Below are 24,042 nucleotides of genomic sequence, written 5' to 3'. Positions count from 1 at the left end.
GTCTCCTGGACCAATGCGGTCCAGAGAACTTCCTGAATGGTGGAAATGTTCTGCAGGCTACAACGTCTAACCCTGGAGCCACAAGCCATGCATAGCTATTGAACACTTGAAATATGTTTAGTGCCACAAAGGAACTAAATTTTAAGTTAAATTAAAAAAATTGTTTTGGGGGTGCTGAGTTTTGGTCCTAGGGGTGTTCCACCTCTGAGCTATACCCCCAGCCATTTCTTCTTCTTGTTATTTGAAACAAGGTCTCACTAAGTTGCTGAGGCTGGTCTTGAACCTGTGATCCTTCTGTCTCAGCCTCCCGAGTACTGGGATTACATGTGTGCGCCACTACACCTGGCTTATTTTAATTTAGTTTAAACTTTGGTAGTTGTATGTGGATACTGTATAAACCAGCACAATTTTAGATCCTCAGTGAGGAGGTTTAGAAATTAGGGGTGTGTGTGCTGGGGTGTAGTGGCTCACACTTGTAATCTCAGCACTTGGGAGGCTGAGACAGAAGAATTTTGGTTTGAGGACAGCCTCAGCAATTTAGTGAAACCCTAAGCAACCTAGTGAGATTTTGTTTCAAAATAAAAAAAGGGCTGAGGGTATAGCTCAGAGGTAGAACTCCCCTGAGCTCAATACCCAGTAAAACACACACACACACACACACACACACACACACACACACACACACGGAAGAAAGAAAAGAAGAAAGATATTAGGGTGTGTATGTTTTAAAACCTTTAAAACCCTTAGGCTAGGCTAAGACAGGAGAATTGTAGGTTTGAAGCCAGCCTTAGCAATTTAGTGAGGCTGTCAGAAACGTAGCAAGACACTGCTTCCAAATAAAAAATAAAAAAAGAAGGCTGGGGGTGTAGCTTGGAATTAGAATGTACTTGGGTTCTATCCCCAGCACCACACAAAAAGTAAAAGCCTTAGGCTAGCCAAGTGTGGTGGTCCATACCTATAATCCCAGCCACGTGGTAGGCTGAGGCGAGAGGATTAGACATTCAAGACCAGCCTCAGCAATTTCACGAGCCCCTGTCTCAAAACAAAATAGAAAGGTTTGGGATATGGCTCAGTGGTGCGGTGCTTTCCTAGGATATACACATACTCAGCTTCAACCCCCAGGTTCAAGCCCTCCGGCTCGCAGGCGCCTTTCTACTCCTAGAAAATCTATGCTCAGTCTCGTTCCTCCCTCTATGTCTTCGACACTGTCTTCACGGTTGTGCCTCCTCAAGTGGTCCCTTGAAGTTCTCCGTGATGGCCTCTGGAAGACTTCCCGAGGGGCAGGGCGGGGAAAGGACGCTCGTCGTGCTCACATTTGCAGTAACGCGGCAGCTGTCCTGCTTATGATTTTGAGCGGTCCTGAGTGACCAACTTCCCCATCGTCGGCTTCTCTCCCGAGTGCCGGGCATGAGGGTGCACACCTGTAATCCCAGCACTTGGAAGGCTGACACAGGAGGATCACAGGTTTGAGGCCAGCCTTAGCGACTTACCAAGACTATCAGCAACCTAGTGAGACTGATTCTTTTTTTCTTTTTTTTTCTTTTTTTTTTTTTTTACTTTCTCTTTTATCTTTATTTTATTTTTTATTTTTTATTTTTTTATTGGTACACTGTATTCATACATCATAGTGGGATACATACTTTTGTAGACATACATGCACACATCGCCCAGTCAGCCCCCACCCGATCCCCACCCCATTCTCTCCCCATCCCTCCCTCCCATGCTTGGCTTAGTGGTTGACATCTAGTATTATAGCAATTTATCCAAAATTAACAATGATAATCTCACATAACAGTTTTATTTGTCTGATACCAACCTTTTGATGACTTAAAGATAACATTTCAATATTTCTTTTTACTTTCTTTCTTACCAGAGAATATTTTTTTTCTATTTTTTTAGGTGAAACTATCATATATTTATATATTTATTTTTCAGAAAAAAAATCTATCCTAATATGGAATATGGACTCTAGATACCCAAAATGATCTCGAAAAAGAACAAAGCTAGAAGATATATATTTTCTGATTTCAAACCATATAAAGCTACAATAATTGAAACAGTGTAGTACTATTCTAAAGGCAGATATATAAACCATTGGAGTTAAATAAAAGCCTAGAGCTAAATTCTTCCCTATATTGTCAAGTTATTTTTGACAAGGTTTCCACGAACATTTGGTGGTAGAAATAATAATCTTTTATCTAAATGTTGTTGAAAAATAATAATTACATGGAAAAGAATAAAATTGGACCCTTACCTAATCCCATATACAAGTATTAACTCAAAATAGATAAAAGACCTAAATATAAATCTTAAGACTATAAACTTTTAGGAGAAAATCTGGGTCATAAAACCTCACAACATTGAAATTGGCAGTGATTTCTTGGTTATGATTTCAATGGCACAGGCAACAGAAGAGTATACAAACTCCCTAAAAAATAAAAAAAAAAATTGTATATCCAAAGACAATGTAAACAGATTAACAGTTACTAATAGAATGGGATAAAATATTTCCAAATGCTATATCTGAAGGTATATTAATATTCCAACTAGAAATCCTAAAAATTAACAACAATAAAGGCAAACAATACCCTTTAGAGATAGGTAAAAGACAACATAAATAATGAATCTCCACAGATAACCAATCTTAGTTGTCTGTTGGATGGAAACTCTTGTTTTTCTGGTTCTGGTGTGTGTTACCTATTTCTTCTTTATAGTTAATCTCTTTGAGTATTTTCTCTAGCGCTGGTTTTGAAGACATAAATTCCTTCAGTTTCTGTTTGTCATGGAAGCTTCTTATTTCTCCATCTAATTTGATAGAAAGTTTTGCTGGGTAGGAAATTTTTGGCTGGAAGTTGTTTTCTTTCAAAATTGGGAATATGTTACTCCAAGCCCTTCTGGCTCTCATGACTTGGTTTGAGAAGTCTGGAGTGATTCTAATTGGTTTGCCTCTGAATATCACTTGGCCCTTTGCTTTTGTTGCCTTTAAGATTCTCTGCTTGGCTTCCACATTGGTCATTTTGACAATTATGTGGCGTGGGGATCCTCTTCTCCGATCCTGTCTAAAGGGAGTTCTGTAAGTTTCCAGGACCTGTGTATCAACCTCTTGTTCTATGTTTGGAAAATTTTCTGCTATTACTTCCTTGAAGAGATTGTTGATCCCTTTGGTTTCACTTTCTTTTCCCTCCTCTATTCCAATTATTCTTAGGTTAGCTCTTTTAAAATGGGCCCATATTTCTTCAATATCAGATTCCTGCTGTCGGATATTTTTTCCTAGATTAGAAACTATGCGTTCATTTTTGGAATGATCATCTTCTAAGAGCGAGATTCTGTTCTCCATGTGTTCTAATCAGTTGTTTGTGCTTTGAATTGAGGCCTTTACTTCATTAATTGCATCCTTTATCTCTTTTTGGCTCTCTCTGAGTTCTTTTCGAAGCACCTCTATTATTTCTACAGTTATTTTCCTGATTTGATCTTCTAGAAATCTCTGATTTTCTGTTTTATCAGGTTCTGATGTTGTGGGGTTGTGGGTATTCATTGCTCCAGTATTATTCCTCTTTCCCATGATTTCAGAAGTTTGTGCCTTCTCTGGGTTCTTCCCTTGGGTCACTATGACTTCACTTAAGGTGTTCTGGATCTCGAGTCAGTAGTATCTCAGACCCCACTACTCCTTTACTGGGTTGTATCACAGAGTCTCCGACCCAGAGAGTTGATAGAGGCTGCTTTAGACTGTGGGGGGTGCCAGGTTGCACGTTCTCCTATGGTGTGATATCTCTGCCACCGCCCCTCCCCACTGGGTTGAGTCCCAGGGAGTACAGTACTGGGATTTCTCCTCTGTTGCCCGCAATTTGACTTACTGTTCTTGAGTACGCAGATGTAGCTGTACTGAACTTGGTGAATATGCTGCTGCTGCCGCCGGTGGCAATATGGCGCCGCTGCTACGCCCTCGGATGTGGGGCTGGCGTTTTTCTTCTTGGTTTTGATTTCTACTCTGAATCCCTGCAGCATGTGCTGAGCTCGGCCACTGGGAGCTTTAGATGCTCTCTGCACCGAGAAATCCCGCCTGGCTGTGCTGCAGTGGCTCACCTCGGCTTGCTGTGGCCGTCCCGTGAATTCGCCGGTGCCGCTGGCAGTATGGCACTGCTGCCGCGTCCTCGGGCTTGAGGCCGCGTCCTCGGGCGTGAGGATCTCCTCTGTGGCTCTGTTCTCAGTCCGCTTTCTCTCTGGAGCCTGGTGATTTTTTTGTTTCTCTGGTGATGGTGTTTTCTGGCTATGAAAGGCGCTGATTTTGTGGTAATGGAGATTTGTTGTTAGTGTGGCTCTTAAGCCCCGCTTTTCTCGGTCGCCATCTTCCCGGAAGTCTCTTTTTTTTTTTTTTTTTTCTTCTTCTTCTTCTTCTTCTTCTTCTTCTTCTTCTTCTTCTTCTTCTTCTTCTTCTTCTTCTCCTTCTCCTCCTTCTCCTCCTTCTCCTTCTCCTTCTTCTTCTCCTCCTTCTCCTTCTTCTTCTTCTTCTTTTCCACCACCACCATCACCAACACCACCACCATCATCATCATCATCATAGAGCTGGGGAAGAAGCTGGGAGGTAGAATGCCCCTGGGTTCAACCCCCAGTAACACACACACACACACACACACACACACACACACACACGCATACACACACACACGCACACACGCATGCACACACACACATGCACACACGTGCACACACGCATGCACACACTCACACGCACACACTCACACACAGTGAGTTTTACAGTTTGGGAGGTTAGAAGTCCAAAAATCAAGGTGTCCCAGTACTGCATCCTGGGGCAGACCCAAGGAGGGAGGCTTCCTCGTCTCTTCCAGCTGCTGGCGGCGGCGGCTGTCCTTGGCTTGCAGACACGTCACTCTGGTCTCTGTCTCCAGAGTCATGTAGGTTCTTCCCGATTGGCCTAGGTCTCTGGAAGTCCTAGATTTCTCGTAAGGACACGAGTCATCGGCTTAGGGTCCACCCTCATCTGCTGTGACCTCGTCTTCTCTTGATCACATGGGTACAGACCCTCTTTCCAAGTCACAAGTGCCAGAGCTTAGGACTTCAACAGAATCTTTTTATTGGGGAGGGGGCACCATTCAGCCTATAACGAGAGACGTGTGAGGAGTTGAGAAGGAGAGGCGTTCTTCGCCGAAGGCTCTGATCCTCCAGTGGAGGGTAAGCTGGCGGCGGCAGGTGAGGTCCAGGTGGGCTCTTTCCAATCAGGGGAAGGAGCCCGGGCAGGAGAAACCTCCATGGCCGATGAGCCTCCGTGTCTGTCCCCACGTTGACGTGCCTTGTTTCCCTTCTCTAGGTCATCACACAGACGGAGTCGCACCGCCAGCGCCTGCTGCAGGAGGCGGCTGCCAACTGGCACGCCTGGTTCACCAAGGTGCAGAAGATGAAGGCCGTCTACCACGTGCTGAACATGTGCAACATCGACGTCACCCAGCAGTGCGTCATCGCCGAGCTCTGGTTCCCCGTGGCGGACGCCGGGCGCATCAAGAGGGCCTTGGAGCAAGGCATGGTGAGTGGCGGGCGGCGCCGGCCAGGGAGGGGCGAGCCCCCAGCCTCGGCAGCCCCTCCCGGGGCTCTCGGAGCCCGCCAGCCTTCTGAGCTTCTCGGGCGACTCGGTGGTTGGTATGTCTCCTGCATCTTTGTACTTCAGTTCTTGGCCGCATCCTGTAATCCTGAAGGTCAAACAAAAGGCTGCCATGACCAGTTGTGGTCTGTAACCCCCGTACTTGGGAGGCTGAGACAGGAGGATCAAAGGTTGGAGGCCGGCCTCAGCAACTTAGGCTCTCAGCAACTTAGCAAGACCTTGTTTCCGAATAAAAAATAAAATAGGACTGGAGATGTAGCTTGGAGGTAGAATGCCCCTGGATATAATTCTCAGTGTCACAAAAAACAAACACACAAAACCCCACTGCCATTGGGCAGATCCTGAAGAATGTTACAGCAGCGTTAGAGACCCGATTTTATTCCCATGCTGGAGGGACATGTATTTACTTATTTATTATTTTTTGGTAACAGGGACTGCACGCAGGGGCCTTCTACCTCTGAGCTGCTCCCGAGCCCTATTTGATCTTTTATTTTGAACTAGGGTCTTGTTAAGTTGCTGAGGGCCTCACTAAGTTGCTGAGGCTGGCCTCTAACCTTTGATCCTCCTGTCTCAGCCTCCCAAGTACTTGGATTACAGGCATGCGGGCTCACCTTGTACCTTAGAAACGCTTCACTGCGGTGTGAGACACCTGGGTCACTGGGAGGTCGTGTCCTAATGCTAGAATCTGAGTTGAACACAAAGACATCCTCTAATTACGAAAGGGTCAAACTTTCCACCAAGCTACTTGGGCCTGGTTTGGGGGTGTTTTGTGCGAGGTGGGGTCTTGTCATAGTGCCCAGACTGGTCTTGGTTTCCTGAGCTTGCACGATCCTCCTGCCTCAGGCTCTCTGGGTCCTGGGACTACAGGTGTGCGCCACCACGCCCAGCCTCGGGCTGGATTCGCGGTTTCTTCAGCCCTCTGAAATAACAAAAGTATTTCTCCAGACAGGAGGAGAAGGCCCGTGTGGGTAGGGGGTGGGAAGGACGGCACAGGGAGAGCCTGAGGCCGGCGCTGTCGCCATCATCACCTCCGCCAGGTGTTGTGGCAGCTGCCAGAGGGCGTGTGCAGGAGAGAAAAGAGAAAGAGAAAGCCGCAGCTCAGACCGCCAAGGAGGCCTTGGCCAGGCCGTGCCGGGATCGTGGCCGTGCGGCAGGAATCTCCCCCTTGCTCTGTGACCCGGGGCAGTCACGGCACCTCTGCGCCTTGGCAGCTTCGTCTGTAGAGGAGATCTGTCCCGCAGCCTGCCTCAGAGCACTGCTGGGAGACTGAGGCCGAGCGCAGCGAGCACTCACGGGGCTGCTGTCAGGCGCACTGGGTTCTCATGGCGCAGGTGCTTCGGGATTTGGAGTGGCTAGACGGCTCCCCGGGCGGGGAAGATGGTGCCGACTTGGCTAGGTGGACAAGAGCAGGGAAGAGGAGCAGAGAGGAGAAAGGCATAGATTTACTTCTTTGTAAGTCAGTCTTGCAAAAAAGTCTTGTTTCTAAGGACTAAAGAGTTAAAGGTTCCCCAAAATTTAAAACAATAAAGTATGGAGAATAAAGTAGTGCTTTTGTGTAATTAATGAAATGACTAAGCCAGGTGTGGTGGTATGCTGCCTGTGATCCTAGTACTTGGGAGGCTGAGATAAGAGGATCACGGGTTTGAGGCCAGCCTCAGTAACTGAGCAAGGCCCTCTGCAACCTAACCAGACCCTGGTTCAAAGTAAAAAATAAAATAGGGTTGGGGTGGGGCTCAGAGGTAGAACACCCCTGGTTTCAATCCCTGTTGAGGCCCACACACACACACACATATGATGAATGGAATGCCTGTGTGATCTGTGGTGTTTGACAACGGGAAGGGTGCGGGCTGGAGAAGGTGATGGGGCTGAGCTCCTGGCCATGGGGACGGGAGGAAGAGGGACGTGGGTAGGAGAACTAGCGAGCTGTGATGGCGGGCCGGCTGATGGCAGCAGAAGGGACGGGTGGGATGACTCCAGAGTTTCTGGACCCTGGGAGAGTGGAGGCGCTGCAGATGGGGCAGCGGGCAGGGAGGCCGTGGCTGGGGCAAGTTGAAAGATTTGGTTTTAGGCTCTTGGATTTTATGGGGTTGGTGAACCATCCCATTTGCAAGCCTGGCCAGGAGGTTAGAAAAGAAGTGAGATTTGGGAGAGGATTAGGGCCATTTGGGCCATTTGAAAACAGGGACCACCAGGCGTGGTGGTGCATACTTATAATCTCAGCACTTGGGAGGCTGAGACAGGAGGATTGCTCGAGTTCGAAGCCAGCCTCAGCTACTTAGTGAGGCCCTGCTTCCAAATAAAACAGAAACAGGGATGTGAGTATAGCCTGGAGGTAGAAAGCACCTGGCTGGTTTCCAACCCTAGTACTACAAAAAAAAAAAAAAAAAAAAAAGAAAGAAAGAAAGAAAGGAAGAAAGAAAGAAAGAAAGAAAGAAAGAAGAAAGAAAGATTAGGAAAGTGGGTAAGCTCTTGAGGGAGGAAAGAGTATAGATTCTAGAACTGGGGCCTCAGCTGGACAGTTGCAGCAGCAAGAGAACGGATTCCGCCGAGCACGAGGGGCCCTGTTCTCTCCGCTGCAGTCCTGGAGAACGAATCCAGTGTCGGAAGTGGTGCGCATCCTGTGATCCCAGTACTTGGGAGGCTGAGGCAGGGGGATCGCATGTTCCAAGCCAGCCTCAGCAATGTAGAGAGGCTCTTAGCAACTTAATGACACCCTGTCTCCAAATAAAAAATAAAATTGGGCTGGGGTTGTAGCTCAGAGGTAGAATGTTCCTGGGTTCAGTTCCTAGTACCACCAACCAACCAACCAGCCAACCAACAAAAAGAAAAAACAAAACAAAACAAAACCCCCAAGCGAATCAGGTAAGTATTTGGAAGATACTAACTTCTTACAGATGAGCTAATGATTCTCAGAGAGGTCAAGAGAAGTTCTAGCTGGGCGTGGTGCACACTTGTAATCCCAGCACTTGGGAGACTGAGACAGGAGGATCGTAGGTTCACAGCCAGCCTCAGTTACTTAGTGAGGCCTTGTTTCAAAATAAAAAATAAAAAAGTAGGGCTGAGGGTGTAACTTGGGGGTAGAATGTCCCTGGGTTCTCCCAGTACCACACACACACACACACACACATGTGCACACACACACACACATGTACACACACATACAATACACACACACACACACACACACACACACACACATAAAAAGAGACGTCCTGAGTTCATGCAGAGGTCGGTGCGCTGACCCCAGCCCAAGGCTCTCTTGTTTACATCCCTGTCTCCTGTTCTTTTTGCAGGAACTAAGCGGTTCCTCTATGGCCCCCATCATGACAGAAGTACAATCTAAAACAGCCCCTCCCACCTTCAACAGGACCAATAAATTCACAGCTGGCTTCCAGAACATTGTGGATGCCTATGGCGTAGGCAATTACCGGGAGATGAACCCAGGTAAAGATCTGATGTGTTGTACAGCAGAACAGATCGAAGAGAAAACTGGGTAAGCTGCGCCTCCCAGGGGGCCTGGGAGGTGGCCCTGTTAAACATTCCTGAGTGCTCATTTGGTTGGTGGAAGATTTGCTCTTGGCCTTCACCTGTCTCCTTTAGACTGCAGCCTCTGCGGGCAGCTAATCCACTTCTTGTTTCCATCCCCCCTTCAGACAGTGTCATCTCTAGGCATCCACAGTCAGTCCTGTAGTTATCTAGTGGGAAAGACAAGAACATTCAGTGGGTTGGATTCTTAGTGCTCTGTGCTGGCAGAGCTGGGTAGACCAGATGTCCTTTAGCCAAGCGGGACACGCTACTGCTCTTCTGTAGCCAAAACCCCAGTCTAACTTGAGACCCATAACACAGGGTCTCAGGGACTGAGAGTTCCTATGTTAACTGCTGGTGATGTGCTGTGAGTGTCCATGGTAGAGAAACAGACAAAAGATGGTGGTGGAGAGAATGTAGAAGCGAGAGATAAAGCTTGGTATGGCGGCACAAATCTGTAATCTGGGTACCTGGGAGGCTGAGATGGGAGAACTGTATGCAGGTTCAAGGCCAGCCTCAGCAATTTAACAACTTAATGAAACTTTCTTTCAAAATAAAAAATAAGAGCCGGGCGTGGTGGTGCACGATTGTAATCCCCGTGCTTGGGAGGCGGAGACAGGAGGATCGCGCAGGTTCGAAGCCAGCCGCGCGTGCTGGCTTAAGAGACCCTGTTTCCAAAATAAAAAAGTATAAAATAGGTCTGGGAGTGTAGCCCCGAGGTAGAAGGGCTTCCAGGAACCTTAGTACCACCAATAAATAAATAAATAAATACATACATACATACATACATACATACATACATATAAGAAGGGGTAGACTCTAGTGTGGAGGTAGAAGGCCCCTGGGTGCAATCCCAGCATCAAAATTTAAAAAAAAGACAGAGATAAAAACAGGGATAAATCTCACCAAACTTGTGGTCTCGGATCGGTCGCAGAGTCTCTCTAAAACAGTGCACCTTAAAATTGGGGAATTTTTAGCAACCTCTACTCCTGGATGAGCCAGTGCATATGGGAGCCAAGCAAGGTCTGGGGTATGGATGGAGCGGGAAGGCCAGAAAGACAAGCAGCCCGGGACGCAGAGTGTGGGGCTGTGGCAGGAGGACGCTTGCTGGGGTTGCGGTCAGAAGACGGCTGGAGGCCTCAGGTGTCGCGGGTCTCCCCTCTGCAGCCCCCTACACCATCATCACGTTCCCCTTCCTGTTCGCCGTGATGTTCGGAGACTGTGGTCATGGGACCGTGATGCTGCTGGCCGCCCTCTGGATGGTCCTGAACGAGCAGCGCCTGCTCTCCCAGAAGAACAGCAACGAGGTGGGTGGCTCTCAGCTGTTCAAGCGCGGGCATGGTTCTCGGCTTAGGAAGACCACAGACATGTTTATAAAAAAAATAAGGGAGCGATGCGAGGTTAAACGGAACCAAAATGCGACCCAGATCTCCCGAACCAAGGGGACCTGCATCTGGGAGGCTGAGACGGGAGGATCTCCGTTCGAGGACAGCCTCAGCTACTACTTAGTGAGGCCCTTTGCAACTCACTGAAACCCTGGTTCAAAATAAAGAATAAAAAATAGGGCCAGTTGGCCGGGCGTGGTGGCGCACGCTTGTAATCCCCACACTTGGGAGGCTGAGACAGGAGGATCGCACAGGTTTGAAGCCAGGCTCAGCTACTTAGTGAGGCTCTCGGCAACCTAGTGAGACCCTGTTTCCAAATAAAATATAAAAAAGGTCTGGGAGTATAGCCCGGAGGTAGAAAGCCTCTGGGTTCCACTCCCAGTACCACCAAAAAAAAAAAAAAAAAAAAAAAAAAAAAAAAAAAAAAAAAAAAAATTAGGGCCGAGGGCGGGGGTGTAGCTAAGATGGTTTTGTGCAACTCTTTCAGTAGTTTGGTGTTTGTCCAGGGATTGACAGGACATTAGGTTGTTTGTTTCTTTTTCCTTCCTCTTTCTCCTCCTCTTCCTCTTTTATTTGCTCCTGAGTTTTGAGCCCAGGGTGTTGGCATGCTAATCAAGTGCTCTACCACTGATCTACAGACCCGCACCCTTAATTTTTAAGACTCTCAGTAACCTAGCGAAGCCCTGTTTCAAAATAAAAAATAAAAAGGGATTGAGATGTATCTCAGAGGTAGATTCAATCCCCTGGATTCAATCCCCAGTACCAGAAAGAAGAAAGCAAAAAGAAAAAAAGTAGCATCAAGAGGTACACATAATTTGTAGCTTCCTTTTTTTTTTAACATAAAATATCATGCATATTTGTTGATGGAAAAGCCCTAAAAGCTTGTGACCAGCGTTCTGAGAAACCCTGAGGAATCTTGAAAAAAAAAAATGTTTTCATTCACAATGAGAGTTTTTCTGACTCCCACAGTGTTTGTTTTTGTTTTGTGATTTGTTTTTAGTTTTGGTAATGGGAATTGAATCCAGGGATGCTCCCTCTGAGCTATACCCTGGCCTTTTTTATCTTTTTTTTTTTTTATTATTTTGAAACAGGGTCTTACTAAGTTGCCGAGAGTCTCGCCACATTGCCTAGGCTGGCCTCAAACCCCTGATCCTCCCGTTTCAGCTTCCCAAGTACTGGACTCCAGGCGGACATGCGGTACCACCCCACCTGGCTCCTTCGCAATGTTTTGAAGGTTGAATCAACTCAGGAGTCTGCTTTGGTTAAAAGTTTATCAATTAATCAGAGTTAAGCACTCTATGTTCATGGTAATCCATTTGACAAAGCGGAAACATGCCTTCAGCTGCGTCCTGGATTGTAAGAACAGCCACAATCTTTAATCACAGGCGCAGTTAATTAGCGCGAGCTCGGTGATGCCCTTGCCGGTTAATCATGAGCAAGGTCCGTGGGCAAAACCCACCTGCGCGCCACAGTTTTCCATGACAACCTTAATAGATGTCATTTCTATGGTAATCAAGTCAAGTTGCAAATTTGCATGGCAGGAGTTCTTGGAATGGACCACACACATCATCTGGTATTACGGGAAAGCGCATTCCTCCTCTTAGCAAATGGAGTTAGACAGACACACACCTTTACAACAAGACCCAGGATGAGTGTAGCTCTGACTCAGCTGGGCGTGGTGGCACACACCTGTAATCCCCGTATGCGGGAGGCTGAGACAGGAGGATCGCAGGCTTCTAGCCTCAGCAATTTAGCAAGATGTCACCCATCTAGTGAGACTATGGATCAAAATAAAACACAGAGAGGGCTGAGGTGTAGTTTGGAGGTAGGATGCCCCTGGGTTCAACTCCTAGGACTGAACAGAACAATTGATTTGCCATGAATGTGTAGCCAGCCACACGAGCCTAGTTCAGTGTTGTCTTCTGACATCCTGTTTCTAGCCCCTCCCTTAGCAGGCAAGGCCTCGGCCTGTGCTTTCATTCATTTTTTAACTACTGGGGGCTGAAATAAAGAATACGAGGCAATCCAGGTGTGATGGTGTCCACCTGTAATCCCAGTCCTTGGGAGGCTGAGACAGGAGGATTGCAGGTTCGAGGACAGCCTCAGCTACTTAGCAAGTCCTTCCACAGCTGTGTGAGACCCTCTTTCAAAAAAGAAAGAAAAAAGAAAGAAAAAAGAAAGGAAAGAAGGAAAGAAAGAAAGAAAGTAAAAGTCTGAGGGTGTAGCTCAGAAGTAGAATGTCCCTGGGTTCAATCCCTAGTACCACAGGAAAAAAATAAGTATGAAGCTTATATATTTTGTTTCTATAAAACAAGCACTTGTCTAGGATGAGGCAGCCTCCCTTCCACCCTCCCTCGCTCCCTTCCTCCCCTCCCCCGCCCCGTTTCATGCCGGGGACCAAATCCAGGGTTGGCGAGCACTCTACCGCGAGCTACACCCCAGCCCTGGGACTCCCTGGCCTGCCGAGGCCCTGGGAGATCACGGCGTGTGTCTTTCCGCCTTGGGTTGCGGGGTCCGCGTGGTCATGCGGTCCCTCCACAGAGGCCCACATCAGCAGAGCGGGGCTCCGTGACCCGCTCCCCGCCTGGCCTCCGAGCCCGTGACGCCGGTCCTCTGTCTCCCGCAGATCTGGAACACGTTCTTCAGCGGACGCTACCTGATCCTGCTCATGGGCATCTTCTCCATCTACACCGGCTTGATCTACAACGACTGCTTCTCCAAGTCCCTCAATATCTTCGGCTCCTCCTGGAGCGTCCGGCCCATGTTCACTAATGACACGTGGAAGTAAGTTGCGGACTCGGCCTCCCTCCCGGGCCGGCCGTGTGGCCCTAGCGACGTCTTCATGGTCCAGAGTCCACACCTGGCCCCGCTCAGGGGTACACCCGCAAATCCACCCAAGAATTCAGTTTTACCTACTAGGTACAAGCCCCGCATCGTTTCTAAATCACTGTGCTGAGAACTAATGCATGGAAGTAGCTTTTAAGATTTTAGCTTAGCCGGGTGCGGTGGCGCATGCTTGTAAACCCGGCATTCGGGAGGCTGAGACAGGAGGATCGCAGTTCGCGGACAGCCTCAGCTACTTAGTGAGACCCTTTGCAACTCAGTGAGACCCGGTTTCACAATAAAGAATAAAATATATGGCTAAGGGTATATCTTGGAGGTAGAATGCCCCTGGGTTCCATCCCTAGTACTGAAAAAAAAAATCAGCTTGCAAGGTATGATCATGTATCCTGTAATCCTAGTATTCGGGAGGCTGAGACAGGAGGATCGCGGTTCGCGGACAGCCTCGGCTACTTAGTGAGACCCTTTGCAACTCAGTGAGACCCTGTTTCAAAATAAAGAATAAAAAATAGGGCAAGGGGTGTAGTTCAGAGATAGAATGTCCCTGGGTTCAATCCGTAATACAATAAAGAACGAAAGAAAGAAAGAGAGAGAGAGAGAGAGAGAGAGAGAGAGAGAGAGAGAGAAAGAGAAAAGTTCAGCAGTTCAGCTCAGGGGAGCATCTCCAAGCATGTCCTGGGGATTGCCCTATTTATTTATTTTAATTTTTTTGTATTGGAGATTGAATCCAGGGGCATTCTATCTCTGAACTACATCCCCAGCCCCCCCCCCCTTTTAAATTTGAAACAAGGTCTCACTAAGTTAACCACACATTAGCCTTCAACCTGGAATCCTCCTGTCTCAGCCTCCCAAGTACTGGGATTACAGGTGCACACCACCATGCCTGGCTTTTTGCAGGCAGTTTAAGGGCTTGATGTCAGTGGGAGTACCAGGTAGGCTCTGAGGGTTGGTAACAGTTATTTAGTGTGGATTGTGGAGGTTCTAATGCACCCCTTTGAGTTTCTCTGGTGGGCCTAACGTCCTGTAGTAGAGAATGGGAATAAAGGGAAATGGAGGATAAAGTTGAGTATAGATGGTTATATATCAGTCTGGTTCTTTGGGGCTGGCTTATTTCTTTCTTCTTTCTTTCTTTCTTTCTTCCTTCCTTCCTTCCTTCCTTCCTTTCCTTCTCTTTCTTTCTTTCCTCTCTTTCTTTCCTTTCTTTCTTTCTTCCTTCCTTCCTTCCTTTCCTTCTCTTTCCTTTCTTCCTTTCTTTCCTTCTCTTTTCTTTCTTTCTTTCTTTTTCTTTCTTTCTTTCTTTCCCTTTCTTTCTTTCCTTCTCTTTCTTTCTTTTTTCTTTCTTTTCTTCCTTCCTTCCTTTCTTTCCTTCTTCTTTCTTTCCCTCCCTCCCTTCCTTCCTTCCTTCCTTCCTTCCTTCCTTCCTTCCTTCCTTTCTTTCTTTCTTTCTCACATTCTGAAGAGATGGCCTAGAAGAACCCATGAGCATCAGTGAACTCTGAAACATTTCAGACCATGTCACTTCTCCAACTACCCACGGGAAATACTTGTCTCCCCAGAGTGCTTGTGAAGGCCCCGTTTAGCTGTCTCGCTGCCCTCTGCAGGGGTGGGTAGGAATGTGCCTCCCTTGGGCCTGTGAAATCGACCCCTCTCCTGCTCAGGACCCACACGCCCCCACGTGGCCCGCTGTGTACACAAAGCCTAGTCACCCGAGAGGCAGAACCAGCCAGCGCCAGAGCTCGCGTGCACAGCCGGCCGATCTTGGTCCCCAGCCCCAGCCTGGGCCGTGGGCTGCTGTGCCTGGCACTTACCAGCGTTGCCTGTGGTCACCCAAGTTGGGTGTATTGACTCAACGAGGGAGGGGGTGCTCCACCAGGAGCCGGGGGCTTCTCAGTAAGAGGGGGTTAGAAAGGAACTGGGAAGATCCAGGCGTGGTGGCGCGCGCTTGTAACCCCAGCGCTTGGGAGGTGGAGACAGGAGAATCGCACAGGTTCGAAGCCAGCCTCAGCTACTTAGTGAGGCTCTCAGCAACTTAGTGAGACCCTGTTTCCAAATAAAAATAAAGTATAAAATAGGTCTGAGAGTATAGCCCAGAGGTAGAAAAGCCCCTGGGTTCCACCCCCAGTACCACCAAAAAGAGAGAGAGAGAGAGAGAGAGAGAGAGAGAGAAGAAGAGAAGAGGAGAGGAGAGGAGAGGAGAGGAGAGGAGAGGAGAGGAGAGGAGAGGAGAAGAGAAGAAAGGGACTGGGAAGATCCGAGTGTGGTGGCGCATGCCTGTAAGCCAGTACTTGGGAGGCTGAAACAGGAGAATTACAGGTTTGAGACTCGCTTCAACAAATTAACAAGACCCTATTTCCAAATAAGAAATAATAAAAGTGCTAAGAGTGTAGCTGGGAGGTAGAATGCCTCTGGGTTCAATCCCAGACCCCTCCCCCCCAAACACACACAGGAGGGGGAACTTGGAGGATTTGGCCTGGGATAGGATAATAGGAAGGGGAAATGTTCACCATTTGGGGCTGTGGACAGTGTTCTTTTTGCCTGTGCGGGGTCTGGCTGTGGGGTGGTCTTGTTTTTGCCCTACTCCATCATGGTCACCAGATGGCCTGGTATGACGTTGGTGTGAAGTGTTTTGTTTATGTTCTGGAGGAGACTGTGGCTTAGCTGCGGATGCCAGGCCAGCGTCCTCCTGCCAGGGAAGGCTGTACCCTTTGTAGGCGCACACACACGCCTCTGCTAGCGAAGTTCGGCATGCTGGGGCGGAGAGGGCCCAGGGCGGTCCAGTGGGGCCGGCTCTCTCCACTGTCCCTGGAAAAAGAAGACTGTTGGCCATGGTGGCACACCATGGAGTCTCAGTACTTGGGAGTCTGAGACAGACAGGAGAATCAAAACCAAGCTTAGCTACTTAGGAAGCCCTTTTCCACTTAGTGACACCCTGTTTCAAAATAAAAATTAAGCTGGCATGGTGGCTCATGCTTGTAATCCCAGCATTTAGGAGGCTGAGACTGGAGGATCACGGTTTGTGGACAGCCTCAGGTAATTAGTGAGGCCTTCCATAACTTAGTGAGACCCTGTTTCAAAATAAAAAATAGGGCAGGAGGTATAGCTCAAAGGTTGAATGCTCCTGGGTTCCATCCCCAGACCTGAAAAAAAAAAATTAAAACAGGAACTGGGCATGGTGGTACAGACTCAAAATCCCAGTACTTGGGAGGCTGGGAGGATGGCAGGTTCATGGCCAGCCTCAGCAACTTTTAGGAGGCCCTCTGCCACTTAGTGAGACCCTGTTTTAAGATAAAAAAATCAAGTAGGAGCCAAGTGTGGTGGTACACGCTCATAATCCCAATACTTGGGAGGCTGAGACAGGAGGATTGCAGGTTTGAGGACATCTTTAGCAAGTAGTGAGACACTCATCAACCTAATGAGACCCTGTTTCCAAATAAAAATAAAAAGTAGGGCTGGGGGTATAGCTCAGAGATAGAATGCCTCTAGGCTCAATCCGCAGTAACGCGTGCACACACACACACACACACACACACACACACACACACTATAGGGCCGAGGGTATTGCTTAGAGGTAGAACACCCCTGGGTTCAATTTCCAGTTCCAAAAATAAATAAATAAATAAATAAATAAATAAATAAATAAATAAATAGAGAGAAAGCTGGGCATGGTGGCACACACTTGTAATCCCAGCATTCGGGAGGCTGAGACAGGAGAATCGTCATTCGCAGCCAGCCTCAGCTACTTAGTGAGGCCCTTTGCAACTCAGTGTGAGAACCTGTTTCAAAATAAAGAATAAAAAATAGGGCTGAGGGTGTAGCTCGGAGGAAGAATGCCCCTGAGTTCCATCCCCAGTACTGCAAAAACAACAACAACAACAACAAAAAACCTTTCTAATCCGTAACAGTCAGGAGCAATTCGCTCCCATTGGCATCTGTGCGCTGGGTGGAAATGGCCGTGGACTTAGAGATGTTGAGCAGCTATAATCATCGAAGCTTCCCAGAGAGGAGAGAGGGAGGTGTGTGCAAAAGGCCACCAGCCTTCCGCCCGCCCGCCCTCCAGCTGCTCCGGAGCCCGGGCTCGCTCTTTTCTTATCCCCTGCCGCCCTTCGCTGCGCCTCCACTCCTGATTCCTTACTCCACCCCGGTCAGGCCGACAGCTCTTTGCAAAGTTGGCATGTGACCTCGCATGCGGCCGATACCCAGCACCGGTGCCGGGGAACAGGCGGTGCGGGGAACAGCAGCCCGACGTGGGTCCCCGGGGCTCCCGACCGATGGGGCTGCGGTGTTTCTCGGTGTTTTTCTGCCTCTGGTTGATGGTTCTTGTTTGCTTTTCTCTCTCCCTAGTGATCAAGTGATGGAGACCACTTCAACTTTACAGCTGAATCCAGCCGTGCTAGGAGTGTATTCTGGAAACCCGTACCCATTTGGGATTGATCCGGTAAGAGTGTTGCCTTAGGTATAATATTTATTCTATAAAACGTGTTGGTGGGGAGATCTCTAAAGGGAGAGGAGGAAAGTACCAGAACCCATCAAATCAACAAGCTCAGGTATAGATAGGCTGGCTTGCACTGGAGCTTGCTGTTTTATTTTACTTTTTATCCTGGGGATTGAACCCAGAGACATTCAGCCTCTCAGCTACCCTTCCCCCAGCCCTATTTTATTTTTTATTTGGAAACAGGGCCTCGCTGAGTTGCTGAGGCTAGCCTCAAATCTGCGATCCCCCTGTCTCAGAGTCCCGAGTACTGGGATTGCAGGTGTGCATCGCCAAGCCCAGCTTTACTGTTTTGTTTTTGCGGGGGGTGTGTGTGTGTGGGGGTATCAGACTCAGGGTCTTACACATTCTAGGTAAGTGCTGTAGCCGTGAGCCGCTCTCAGCCTGCATTCTGGGGGGTTCCGTGACCAAGAGAGCTGAATTCAAGTAACCGTGGTAGCTGGACCCTCTGCTCAGCCCCTGCCATTTCCCATATAGTCACCCAGTATCTTCTTTCTCCATCAGTTACTCCACCGGGGGTTGCCTGGAAAGTCTGCTTGTCGGAGAAGCTATTTAGCATCCTAATCCAGTTCTCCCTACTTCCTAGAAAAATTTTGATATGTTTTCTTTAACTGCACTGAATTGATACAAGTTTTTTTTTTTTTAAAAAAGGCATGTGCTTCCTTTTATTTATTTGTTTGCCATGTCTATCTCACTCAACTAGATGTGAGCCACACAAAATAAAGGCGCTCCTTTGCACAGCGTTGAGCTCGAGTCCTGAGCAGCCGGTTCATAAAGCCAAGTACGTGGTGGCCCAACATCTCGCCACCAGGGGGCAGCCTTGTGCCCCAGATGAATAAGAGCCTTCTAGTTCCCGCGCTGGCGAAGGCTGCACATAAGTACATTTTCTCAGCTCTCTCTGGGTGGGAGAGAACCCGAGGTCAGGGTGTGGGTTTGCCGGTGTTGAGAGTAAACACACTGGCCCTAAAAGTGGTCCTCGGACTGACCCTTTCACTGTGGTCGTCTCGTCTTCAGTGTTCTTCCACTAACTTAACATCTTTCTGCCCCTGGAGAAACAGAAAACATTATATTTCCCACTCAGGCCAGGTATAGTGGCACACATCTGTAATCCCAGTACTTGGGAGGTCAAGACAGGAGGACCTCAGGTTTGAGGACAGCCTCAGTAAGTGTGAGACTGTCATCAACCTAGCAAGACCCTGTTTCAAAATAAAGAAAAAAAAATAGGGCTAGGGGTGTAGCTTGGGGGTACAATACCTCTGGGTTCCACCCCCAGCACCACATAAATAAATAAATAAATAAATAAATAAATAAATAAAAATAGGGCTTGGAGGTTGAGTGCCCCTGGGTTCAATTTCCAGTACCACCAAATAAATAAATAAACAAACAAACAAACAAACAAACCCACTTAAGAGCATTTGCATTATACGTTTTATCAAAAGGGGTAAAATCTTTGAAAACTACTTGTTGTTGTCGTGTGTGTGGTACTAGGACTGAACCCCTAGCCCTAAAGTATTTTTTATTTGGAAACAGGGCCTCCCTGAGTTGCCGAGCCCCTCGGGAGGTTGCTGAGGCTGGCTGTGAGCCCGAGATCTTCCTGTCTCAGCCTCTCAAGTACTGAGATTACAAGCGTCATGCCTGGCTTTTTTTTTTTTTTAACGACAAAGTATTAAAAACAAATGTGGGTTATTATTTTCATAGATCAGAAGGCTTTATCCCTGGTCAGAGGAATGCCTGATCAGTGGGCGGGCTGCGCAGGAGCACAGAGGACGATGACATTGGGGTCTGATCCATCGCCTTGGCGGGGAAGTGTGTCATTCCTACCATCCTGTCTTCCTTCACAGCCCACGCCTAACATTTAGAATTTTGAAAATTTAGGGTGTCAGGCTGAGACTGTGGGGGGTCCTGAGTTTTATTTCCAGCATCACAAAAAGAAAGAAAGAAAGAAAGAAAGATAGATCAGAGAAAAGAAAGTGCCTGGCATTTTTAACCATAAAATAATACATACATATGAGAGCTGGGCATGGTGGCACACACCTGTAATCCCAATACTTGGGAGGCTGAGACAGGAGAATCACAGTTTTGAAGCCAGCCTCAGCTATTTAGTGAGGCCCTCCTCAACTTAGCAAAACCCTGCTTCAAAATTAAAAATAAAATAAATAGAGCCGGGCATGGTGGTACACACCTGTAATTCCAGTACTGCGGAGGCTGAGACAAAGGCTTGCAGGTTCGCAGACAGCCTCAGCTACTTAGTGAGGCCCTCTGCAACTTACTGAGACCCTGTTTTAAATGAAAAATAAAAAATAGGACTGGGGGTATAGTTCAGAAGTAGAATGCCCCTGGGTTCAAACCTCAGTACTTCCCCCTAAATAGGACTGACGGTGTCACTCAGAGGTAGAAGGCCCCTGGGTTTTATCCCTAGTAACGCAACACACACACACACACACACACACACACACACACACACACACAATCTGTATATAGACATATGATAAAACATGCATAGTACAAATTATCATCAGGAAAAGCAGGAGTTGCTTCCTTGTCCCCTGTTCCCATGACCGTTTCTCAGAGGTGGTTACAAGTTAGTCCTTGTGTCATAGGTATTAATGAAGGGTTTTGCTTTTGCATGAAGTAAATTTCCTCAGTGTATTTACTGTGTTCAGCATCTCTTTGCGAATCAAATCACAAAATGTTTGTCCTTCATTCCAGCTGAGAGGCCTTCCGACATTTGTAAGTCGTGGGTCGTCCGTGGACACACTGTGGTTATGAGCCATGTCCTGGGATGCCCAGACCGCCTGGGCTTCAGTGTGGACTTCTCTATTTACTTGCTCTGTGATTTCCAGCGAGTTCCCGTCTTGGCGTCTGCTTCCTTCCCTGTAGAGTAGAGGTACTAATGGCCCTAGCGCTCAGAGCCCTCAGCAGATGGAAGCCTCTGTGGGTGAACTGCCCCTGCATTATTTCTTTAAGGTATATAAATGACTTCATCTTCCTGAGACCATGAGAAATTCACCATCTCTAAAACAGGAGGTTTTACAGCTACCCCGGAGAGTGCTTGTTCGGACCAAATGAGATAAAGGAGCTTGGTGGACGCCTGGTTCTTAACTGGAAACATTTTTCGTGTTGGCTGGGCCTTCGGGATGCTAGATTCCCAGAGTGCATGCCTCGCAGACTGTGGGGCCCGGCCCCAGAAGAACGCCTGGGCTCCCTCATGTGATTCGCGTCCTGTTTCTTACCCAGATTTGGAACCTGGCCTCAAACAAACTCACGTTCCTGAACTCGTATAAAATGAAGATGTCCGTGATCCTGGGGATCGTCCAGATGGTTTTCGGTGTGGTCCTCAGCCTCTTCAATCACATGTGAGTTTCCCGTGAGACCCCATTTCAAAATAAAGGAAAAAAATAGGGCTGGAGTTGTAGCTCAGAAGTAGAACACCCTAGGATTCAGTCTCCAGTATCACAGAAAGGGAAGGAAAGGGAGGGGAATTGGAGCTGGGTGGGATGGTGCATGTCTAGAATTCCAGCTACTCAGGAGTCTGAGGCAGGAGGATGACAAGACAGGGAAAAGTCAGGCAGGAGGACCCTCCCTCCATTTCTTCTGGCAACTTGATATTTGACCAGGCAGTGCTTCCTGTGCACCTTGGCTTGAGCCGGGACAAGCTGGTTGGCTGGGCACAGGCACCCGCCCCTGTTCTGCTGAGTAGAATCTGTCAAAAGGAAGTGTGCACTGAGACAGGAGGAGCTCAGGTTCAAGGCCAGCCTCAGCAACTTAGTGAGACTATTTCAAAATAAAAAGTAGAAAGGGCTGGGGTGGGGCGAGGTGGTGCATGCGTGTAATCCCAGTACTTGAGAGGCTAATACAGGAGGATCGCAGGTTCAGAGCTAGCCTCAGCAACTTAGTGGGGCCCTCTGCAATTTGATGAGATCCTGATTCCAAATAAAATAGGGCTGGGGGCATAGCTCAGAGGTAGAATGCTCCTGGGCTTGGTCTCCAGAAACACACACACACACACACACACACACACACACACACACACACATACACACACACACACACACACACACACACACACACACACACACACGAAGTGGGACGATGCTTATTGGGAACAGACAACTTTCAAGTCTCAGTGGTTTAAGACCACAACACGTGTCCATCTTGGGCACGCCAGGTCTCCACTCCTATTTTCCTAGTACTAGGGGCTGGGCCGATGGGCAGCTGCCACCTGGGGCCTGCCAGTTGCCGGGCAGGAGAGTGGCTGGCCACTCATTGATTGAAAGCTCCTGCCCAGCTGGGTGTAGTGGTGCACACTTGTAATCCCAGTACTTGGGAGGCTAAGACAGGAGGATCTAGGTTCACAGCCCACCTGAGCTACTTAGTGAGGCCCTCTGCAACTTAGTGAGACCCTGTTTTAAAATAAAGAATAAAAAATAGGGCTGGGGGTGTAGCTCGGATGTAGAATGCCCCTGGGTTCAATTCCTAGTACTGCAAAAAAAAAAAAGAAAAAGAAAAAATGAATTTTAAAAACTTGGGTTGGGGATGTAGATCAGAGATAGAATCCCCAGGACAAAAAAATAAATAAATAAATAAATAAATAAAAGAATAAAAGGAAAGAAAGAAAGAAATCCTTCCCACAAGTGACAAATGCCGTGTCTGTCCCATTTTGTCGGCAAGAGCCAGTCTCGTGGCGACCTCGACTGGAGAGGCCAGAGAGGTTCCCTAGGAGCACCAGAGTATTGAGTGACAGGCTAGAAGCACCTGCTTCTGTTGCCTCCTTGAAAGAGCCACGTGCTTGGCATGAAGGAAGGTGCTGGGCCAGCCATCCCGGCTGAGCGGCCGTCTCACACTCTCCCGGGAGCCTCCTCCTGGCCCTGTCACGCTCTGCATCTGAGAGCAGGAACGCACACCCCTTCTTGGAAACAGGTCAGAGAGTGAACATCCCAGCCTGCCCTTTCCAGCGTCACGGTTAAGAGAGCAGCCGTGGACAGTACGGAAAGGGACAACATGCCTGTGTTCTAAACTCACGTGCGCGGAGGTCTCAGTTTCATGTAATTATTGTCATCATGAAGAAGAGTTAGTCTTTTGTCTTCCCTTACCACCTTTAAAAAATGTTAACATTATTCTTAACTTTCAGGCAGTCTAAAAACGAGTGATAAAGCTCACAATGTACTTAAACATATCGAAGTCAATCACTAAGCCAAGCAAGGGAGGGAGGGACGGGGAGGGAATGGGGTGGGATTTGGGTAGGGGTTAAATCAGCGATGAGTACATGTTTGTACACACAAGTTTTTTACCCCAATAAGTTGTGTGAATATAATGCACCAAAAAAAAAAAAAAAAAAAAAAAAAAAACGAGTGATAGGCTTGAATTGGCCTGTGGTCCAGTAATTGCTGAGCCCCCGTCGTGCCCTTGGACTTTGCCTGTGCGCACGGAGGCACGGCCTGCAGCGCACAGCTGGGCCACATCGCCCCCTCTCTTCATGACTGGGACGTTTGATTTAACTATTACCTTCTGGAACCAGGTTCTCTCTGAAGTTTCGTGCAAAACACTTTCCAGTATCTCCTTTTTCTACTTTATTTAATTTTTTGATACTGGGGGTTGAACTTAGGAGGCATTCTACCCCTGAGCTCCATCCCCAGCCCCTTTTATTTTTTAAATTTTGAAACAGGGTCTCCCTAAGTTGCTGCAAATCTCACTCAGTTGCTGAGACCGGTCCCTTCTCTTCTGTCCCATCCCTCTGTGTGTCAGGAAAAAAAAGTGTCGTGCTTTGGGGAGAACACTGAAGCCTGAAGGTTCCTTTGGTGTTTTCCACTCTCAGATACTTCAGGAGAACTCTCAACATTGTCCTGCAGTTCATTCCGGAGATGATCTTTATCCTGTGCCTGTTCGGGTACCTGGTTTTCATGATCATTTTCAAGTGGTGCAAGTACGATGCCAGCTCGTCCCAGGAGGCCCCGAGCATCCTCATCCACTTCATCAACATGTTCCTGTTCTCCAGCGACTCTTCCAACGCCCCCCTGTACGATCACCAGGTATTCCTGCTTCAGAAAATTCTTTCATCCACTCGATCGTGCCAAATCTCTCTCTCTTCTATCCTGTTGCAGGGAATGGTTATTTATAAGACGGAGTCATCTCAGTACCCAGGGAAGGGTGTTAAGTTCTTCAGCTTTAAAAGGTTCTTATTAAGCTGG

General features: G+C 48.0%; 1 protein-coding gene across 1 annotated transcript in view; it reads left to right on the top strand.

The window, feature by feature from the left end:
* Positions 1 to 24,042, top strand: part of ATP6V0A4 (ATPase H+ transporting V0 subunit a4) — a gene marked incomplete at both ends in the record, with an annotated part of 48,176 nt that overhangs the window by 11,453 nt on the left and 12,681 nt on the right. Inside the window, 7 exons of the mRNA XM_080701564.1 lie at positions 5,327 to 5,539; positions 8,908 to 9,058; positions 10,307 to 10,446; positions 13,151 to 13,308; positions 17,707 to 17,800; positions 21,092 to 21,210; positions 23,670 to 23,883. Of these exons, the coding sequence (XP_080557690.1) occupies positions 5,327 to 5,539; positions 8,908 to 9,058; positions 10,307 to 10,446; positions 13,151 to 13,308; positions 17,707 to 17,800; positions 21,092 to 21,210; positions 23,670 to 23,883 (1,089 nt within the window). The remainder of the gene's footprint in view (positions 1 to 5,326; positions 5,540 to 8,907; positions 9,059 to 10,306; positions 10,447 to 13,150; positions 13,309 to 17,706; positions 17,801 to 21,091; positions 21,211 to 23,669; positions 23,884 to 24,042) is intronic.

Source organism: Muscardinus avellanarius, assembly GCF_963383645.1.
Source record: "Muscardinus avellanarius genome assembly, chromosome: 9".
Lineage (NCBI taxonomy): Eukaryota > Metazoa > Chordata > Mammalia > Rodentia > Gliridae > Muscardinus > Muscardinus avellanarius.
The sequence above is the reverse complement of the archived record's forward strand: the minus strand, read 5'-3'. Positions and strand labels throughout refer to the sequence as shown.